The sequence below is a fragment of the Siphateles boraxobius genome, unplaced genomic scaffold (assembly GCF_051911475.1).
Source record: "Siphateles boraxobius isolate OS27281-9 unplaced genomic scaffold, OSU_SipBor_1 225, whole genome shotgun sequence".
Classification (NCBI taxonomy): domain Eukaryota; kingdom Metazoa; phylum Chordata; class Actinopteri; order Cypriniformes; family Leuciscidae; genus Siphateles; species Siphateles boraxobius.
In genome coordinates, this window is record NW_027508839.1 from 52,501 (window position 1) to 60,000 (window position 7,500).

Consider the following 7,500-nt stretch of genomic DNA (forward strand, 5'->3'; position numbering starts at 1 on the left):
GAAAACGCCAAGAACACCAGTGACGTGAGTCTCACACACACACACACACACACACACACACACACACATGCTTGAGTCTGATCATGTTACGGGCCTCATGTAAACTATAATAAACAACAAGCATATATGGCTCTCACAACACCTCCTTTTACTCTGCACAACCTCATTTCATATCATTTACATATACAGTCAAGCCAAAAATTATTCAGACACCAGATATATCATTTTTTTTTATTTTTTCACTAGTGTGTGCAGGACACTATAGTTCATTTATGTAAGTGAGGAGAGCAAAATAAAGTAAACTGTGACATATTATACCCAAAAACTCTTCATATAGCGACTACCTGTGACATATGAGACTAAAAATGATTGGGACACTTTGAGCTGATCATGTTTTAAGTGTTTTTTCTTTAATAACTAATGCAGCTTTTTACACCACAGACTGAACAACATGAAGCATTGCTTGGTAACTGGTTGAGCTAAACTGGTATTATCTAATTGTGTAGTTAAATTTAACAGCTGACAGATATTCAACATAATTCATGTGTGAGAGTCTAACAGAAGGACGGACAAAACCAGTCAAATATCAACTGAGTTCTAGTCATATTTTATTACCATTTTCTAAACTATAGCGAATAAACTGATAATGTGAGAAAAGGTGTCAGAATAAAGACACACGCTGAGAGTTGGTGTGTGTGTTGCTCCACAGGTTCAGTACCGGGAGTGTGTGGGATCGGGAACAGCAGTGACTGACACTCCTGAGATGGAGCGGGTCCGCCGGAACCAGCAGAACATCAGCGCCGTGAGTGTGTGTGTGTGATTGACATGTGTCAGTCATGCTGTGTGACGTGCCGCTGATCAGAGTGTCAATCAAACATCATCATCATCATCTTAATTATCATCATGCAGGTCAAATATAAGAAAGCGATTGAGCCGGTCAGTGTAGGTGTGACACCGGAGCTGGAGCGGGTCAAGCAGAACCAGCAGAACATCAGCTCGGCAAGAACCACACACACACACAACATATTTCCTATTTTAAGTTTAAAGTGCCCTATTATGTTATTTAAAAGGCTCCTAATGTTGTTTCTGAGTGTCCTACAACAGATTCACATTCATACAAGGTCAGAAACACATTAATGTCCTCATAATCTCCACGTCAGCATCAGCTCTTTCTCTCAGTGTCTGAAACGCTTCGTCTCTCTAAGCCCCGCCTCTCTGAGAGCTGCTCTGCTGTGATTGGTCATTATCATATCTGAATCTCAGCTCTTGATCACAGTGATACGAACAGTAACGATGGCGTGTTTTACCGTATCAGTCTCAGAAAACAGCGTCTTCTCGACACAAACAACCACGAACCAAACTCTTCCAGTCTCAGATACACTACAGTGTTTGAGGGCGGAGCTAAGAGACGCTGCTCAGCCAATCAACACTAGAGGCGGGCATTATGCTAATTAGTTACATTGTTACAGGAAGTGAGACTGGAATTACTGACGACTCGCTTCAGTTCAGAATCACTTCTTTTAGGAGACAAAAACGTTATTTATCTGTACTTTGAGTTTTAAAACATTGCAGACCTTTTACACTCACAAATAGCTTTATTACACACTGCATGAAAGATAATATGCAGAAAAGCACAATAGTGGCACTTTAATTCTGTCTTTGAAGAACAAGGATCCACACGATCTTGGAAACCGTGTAACAGTGACTCTCGTGTGTTTCAGGTGCAGTACCAGCGGGGTCTGCAGGAGGTCAAAGGTCACTCGTGCTCAGAGCTGGACACGCCTGAAATGAGGCGTGTGCGCAAATCTCAGGATTGCGTTTCCATGGTAGCAGGACTGGGCGACGCCTGCGTGTGACATCACAGCACTAACATGTGACCGAACGAACACGCGTGTGCAAATAAAGACCTACGAACCGTGTGTGTGTGTGTTTATCAGAGACCAATCGCACCATAACGGACACCTGTGTGTGTGTGTGTTTATCAGAGACCAAGTGCACCGTAACAGACACTTGTGTGTGTGTGCGTGTGTGTGTGTGTGTGTGTTTTATTGTGAAGGTGTGTGTGACGCTCTCCGTGTGTCTTTCAGGCCAAATATCACGAGGAGTTCGAGCGCACGCGGGGTCGCGGCGCCACACACACCCTCGATGAGCAGCACATGGCACGTCTCCATGGAGACCAGGTGAGACGTGGTTACCATGGAGACCAGGTGGGAGGCGGTTGCCATGGCGTCCAGCCGCAGGTGGTGGAGATGGACCGCAGGTCAGGAGGAGCCGCTGGTCAGTCCATGATCACAACTCTTGAATATTCATTATTTAAATGTTTTTATGAGTTTTTTAATATTAATATGATTCTTAATTGAACTTTACTACATTTTAGACAGACGGATGTTTGATGTTAATCATGTTGACGTCACTGATAATGTTTCTTCGTTTCATTATCCTGTACGATCGGTTTAATCGATCGGTTGTTCAAATTAATAATTTGATCTTTGTTTTAATCTTAAGTTTTGCTTTTCGTCACTTTCACACACAACTGATCAAAAACATTTCATTAAATGTTTTTGAAAGAGTCTCCTCTGCTCATTAAGGCTGCGCTTATTTTTACATTTACATTATATTTGAAAATACAATAAATGAAATATTATTATAATGTAAATCAGCTGTTTTCTATGTGAATATATAGTAAAGTGTAATTTATTCCTGTGATCAAAGCTGAATTTTCAGCATCATTACTCCAGTCTTCAGTGTCACATGATCCTTCAGAAATCACTATAATATGATGATTTGATGCTCAAGAAACATTTATGATTATTATCAGTGTTGAAAACAGTTTGTATGTTTGTAGAAACTGATAAATTTTTTCAGGATTCTGAATAGAAAGTTCAAAAGAAAAGCATTTATTTTAAGTAGAATCTTTTATAACATTATAAATTTCACTTTTGATAAATTGAATGCGCCTTCGATATATAAAAATATATTTTTTTTACCGAGCCCAAACGTTTCAACGCATGACTAACATATTACTGAAGCTGTTGATTGATCCAACCCTCTCGACCTTTGACCTGTGACCTGTGTTGCACTGAAGAGCTGCGGGTCTGGAGGACTGATCCGGGATCCATCTTTGACTTTGACCCGGTGGAGGACAACATTCAGTCTAAAAGCCTTCGCAGGATGACCGGTACCAGACGCACTGACAGCCAATACACTGACCGTCAGCGGCAGATCACGCGTGTCGTAACGCTGTGTGTGTGTGTGTGTGTGTTAGAGCGTGGCCCGCAGTCGGTGTGCAGCTCTCTGGGTTCAGAGCTCTGGGCCGATCGCAGTGCGTCCGTGTGCAGCAGATCCAGTTCAGGCAAGATCACGCGTGTGTGCAGTGTTGGGGAAAGTTACTTTGAAAAGTGGTGCATTACAATATTGCGTTACTCCCTAAAAAAGTAACTAATTTGGTTACTCAGTTACTTTTTTAGAAAAGTAATGCATTACGTTACTTTTGCGTTACTTTTTTCACCCCTGGGCTGGCCTTGTTTTTTTATAACAAAAAAAGTTATATTTTTAGGCAAATGTAAAGACCCTTTCACACCAAAAGTGAAATAATAATTCTCCGACTGAAGGAAACGCAGATTCACGCATGTACAGTACAGTAGAGTGTAGAGTACAGTACAGTACAGTAGAGTACAGTATATTAGAGTACAGTAGAGTGTAGAGTACAGTACAGTAGAGTGTAGAGTACAGTACAGTAGAGTGTAGAGTACAGTACAGTACAGTAGAGTACAGTATATTAGAGTACAGTAGAGTGTAGAGTACAGTACAGTAGAGTGTAGAGTACAGTACAGTAGAGTGTAGAGTACAGTAGTGTAGAGTACAGTACAGTAGAGTGTAGAGTACAGTACAGTAGAGTACAGTATATTAGAGTACAGTAGAGGTAGAGTACAGTATATTAGAGTACAGTAGAGTGTAGAATACAGTACAGTAGAGTACAGTAGAGTACAGTGGAGTGTAGAGTACAGTGCAGTGTAGAGTGCAGTAGAGTAGAGTACAGTATATTAGAGTGCAGTAGAGGTAGAGTACAGTATATTAGAGTAGAGTAGAGTACAGTAGAGTACAGTAGAGGTAGAGTACAGTATATTAGAGTACAGTAGAGGTAGAGTACAGTATATTAGAGTACAGTAGAGGTAGAGTACAGTATATTAGAGTACAGTATAGTACAGTATACTAGAGTACAGTGGAGTACAGTATATTAGAGTACAGTAGAGGTAGAGTACAGTAGAGGTAGAGTACAGTATATTAGAGTACAGTAGAGTACAGTATATTAGAGTACAGTAGAGGTAGAGTACAGTAGAGGTAGAGTACAGTATATTAGAGTACGGTAGAGGTAGAGTACAGTATATTAGAGTACGGTAGAGGTAGAGTACAGTATATTAGAGTACAGTAGAGGTAGAGTACAGTATATTAGAGTACGGTAGAGGTAGAGTACAGTAGAGGTAGAGTGGAGTACAGTACAGTAGAGTACAGTAGAGGTAGAGTACAGTATATTAGAGTACATTAGAGGTAGAGTACAGTAGAATACAGTATATTAGAGTACAGTAGAGGTAGAGTACAGTAGAGTACAGTATATTAGAGTACAGTAGAGCGTAGAGTACAGTACAGTAGAGTGTAGAGTACAGTAGAGTGTAGAGTGTAGAGTACAGTATATTAGAGTACAGTAGAGTGTAGAGTACAGTACAGTAGAGTGTAGAGTACAGTACAGTAGAGTGTAGAGTACAGTACAGTACAGTAGAGTACAGTATATTAGAGTACAGTAGAGTGTAGAGTACAGTACAGTAGAGTGTAGAGTACAGTACAGTAGAGTGTAGAGTACAGTAGTGTAGAGTACAGTACAGTAGAGTACAGTGGAGTGTAGAGTACAGTGCAGTGTAGAGTGCAGTAGAGTAGAGTACAGTATATTAGAGTGCAGTAGAGGTAGAGTACAGTATATTAGAGTAGAGTAGAGTACAGTAGAGTACAGTAGAGGTAGAGTACAGTATATTAGAGTACAGTAGAGGTAGAGTACAGTATATTAGAGTACAGTATAGTACAGTATACTAGAGTACAGTGGAGTACAGTATATTAGAGTACAGTAGAGGTAGAGTACAGTAGAGGTAGAGTACAGTAGAGGTAGAGTACAGTATATTAGAGTACAGTAGAGTACAGTATATTAGAGTACAGTAGAGGTAGAGTACAGTAGAGGTAGAGTACAGTATATTAGAGTACGGTAGAGGTAGAGTACAGTATATTAGAGTACGGTAGAGGTAGAGTACAGTATATTAGAGTACAGTAGAGGTAGAGTACAGTATATTAGAGTACGGTAGAGGTAGAGTACAGTAGAGGTAGAGTGGAGTACAGTACAGTAGAGTACAGTAGAGGTAGAGTACAGTATATTAGAGTACATTAGAGGTAGAGTACAGTAGAATACAGTATATTAGAGTACAGTAGAGGTAGAGTACAGTAGAGTACAGTATATTAGAGTACAGTAGAGTGTAGAGTAGAGTACAGTAGAGGTAGAGTACAGTAGAGTGTAGAGTAGAGTACAGTAGAGTACAGTATATTAGAGTACAGTAGAGTGTAGACTACAGTACAGTAGAGTACAGTAGAGTAGAGTACAGTATATTAGAGTACAGTAGAGGTAGAGTACAGTATATTAGAGTACAGTAGAGTGTAGAATACAGTACAGTAGAGTACAGTAGAGTACAGTACAGTATATTAGAGTACAGTAGAGAGTAGAGTACAGTAGAGGTAGAGTACAGTATATTAGAGTACAGCAGAGGTAGAGTAGAGTACAGTAGAGTATAGTATATTAGAGTCCAGTATATTAGAGTACAGTAGAGGTAGAATACAGTATATTAGAGTACAGTAGAGTGTAGACTACAGTACAGTAGAGTACAGTACAGTATATTAGAGTACGGTAGAGTACAGTATATTAGAGTACAGTAGAGAGTAGAGTACAGTAGAGGTAGAGTACAGTAGAGTACAGTAGAGTACAGTATATTAGAGTACAGCAGAGGTGGAGTACAGTAGAGTAGAGTATAGTATATTAGAGTCCAGTATATTAGAGTACAGTAGAGTACAGTATATTAGAGTACAGTAGAGTGTAGACTACAGTACAGTAGAGTACAGTAGAGTAGAGTACAGTATATTAGAGTACAGTAGAGGTAGAGTACAGTATATTAGAGTACAGTAGAGTGTAGAATACAGTACAGTAGAGTACAGTACAGTATATTAGAGTACAGTAGAGAGTAGAGTACAGTAGAGGTAGAGTACAGTATATTAGAGTACAGCAGAGGTAGAGTAGAGTACAGTAGAGTATAGTATATTAGAGTCCAGTATATTAGAGTACAGTAGAGTACAGTATATTAGAGTACAGTAGAGTGTAGACTACAGTACAGTATATTAGAGTCCAGTATATTAGAGTACGGTAGAGTACAGTATATTAGAGTACAGTAGAGAGTAGAGTACAGTAGAGGTAGAGTACAGTAGAGTACAGTATATTAGAGTACAGCAGAGGTAGAGTAGTGTACAGTAGAGTATAGTATATTAGAGTCCAGTATATTAGAGTACAGTAGAGGTATAGTACAGTATATTCGAGTACAGTAGAGTGTAAAGTAGAGTACGGTAGAGTACAGTAGAGTAGAGTACAGTAGAGGTAGAGTACAGTAGAGGTAGAGTACAGTATATTAGAGTACAGTAGAGTGTAAAGTAGAGTACAGTAGAGTGTAAAGTAGAGTACGGTAGAGTACAGTAGAGTAGAGTACACTAGAGGTAGAGTACAGTAGAGGTAGAGTACAGTATATTAGAGTACAGTAGAGTGTAAAGTAGAGTACAGTAGAGTACAGTGGATGTAGAGTACAGTATATTAGAGTACATTAGAGGTAGAGTACAGTACAGTAGAGTACAGTATATTAGAGTACAGTAGAGGTAGAGCAGAGTACAGTAGAGTACAGTATATTAGAGTACAGTAGAGTGTAGAGTAGAGTACAGTAGAGGTAGAGTACAGTAGAGTGTAGAGTGCAGTAGAGTACAGTAGAGTAGAGTATATTAGAGTACAGTAGAGGTAGAGTACAGTATATTAGAGTACAGTAGAGTGTAGAGTACAGTACAGTAGAGTACAGTAGAGTACAGTGGATGTAGAGTACAGTATATTAGAGTACATTAGAGGTAGAGTACAGTAGAGGTAGAGTAGAGTACAGTATATTAGAGTACAGTAGAGGTAGAGCAGAGCAGAGTACAGTAGAGTACAGTATATTAGAGTACAGTAGAGTGTAGAGTAGAGTGTAGAGTAGAGTTCAGTACAGTAGAGTACAGTAGAGGTAGAGTAGAGTACAGTAGAGTACAGTACAGTAGAGTAGAGAACAGTAGAGTAGAGTGTGGAGTAGAGTACAGTAGAGTAGAGAACAGTAGAGTAGAGTGTGGAGTAGAGTACAGTAGAGTACAGTAGAGTAGAGAACAGTAGAGTAGAGGTAGAGT

The 7,500-nt window shown here is 39.6% G+C and overlaps 1 protein-coding gene across 4 annotated transcripts in view; it reads left to right on the forward strand.

Annotated features, from left to right (window-relative positions):
- Positions 1-7,500, forward strand: part of LOC143747545 (uncharacterized) — a 55,125-nt gene that overhangs the window by 41,764 nt on the left and 5,861 nt on the right. For 2 of the 4 annotated variants that reach the window (XM_077240353.1, XM_077240354.1), the window contains 7 exons: positions 1-24; positions 710-802; positions 910-999; positions 1,722-1,826; positions 2,088-2,277; positions 3,086-3,178; positions 3,266-3,352. The exon at positions 1-24 is cut by the window's left edge and continues 81 nt beyond it. In XM_077240353.1, the coding sequence (XP_077096468.1) occupies positions 1-24; positions 710-802; positions 910-999; positions 1,722-1,826; positions 2,088-2,277; positions 3,086-3,178; positions 3,266-3,352 (682 nt within the window). Of the gene's footprint in view, positions 25-709; positions 803-909; positions 1,000-1,721; positions 1,919-2,087; positions 2,278-3,085; positions 3,179-3,265; positions 3,353-7,500 lie in introns of those variants that run through there. The other 2 variants (XR_013206756.1, XM_077240355.1) reach the window with 2 other exon arrangements.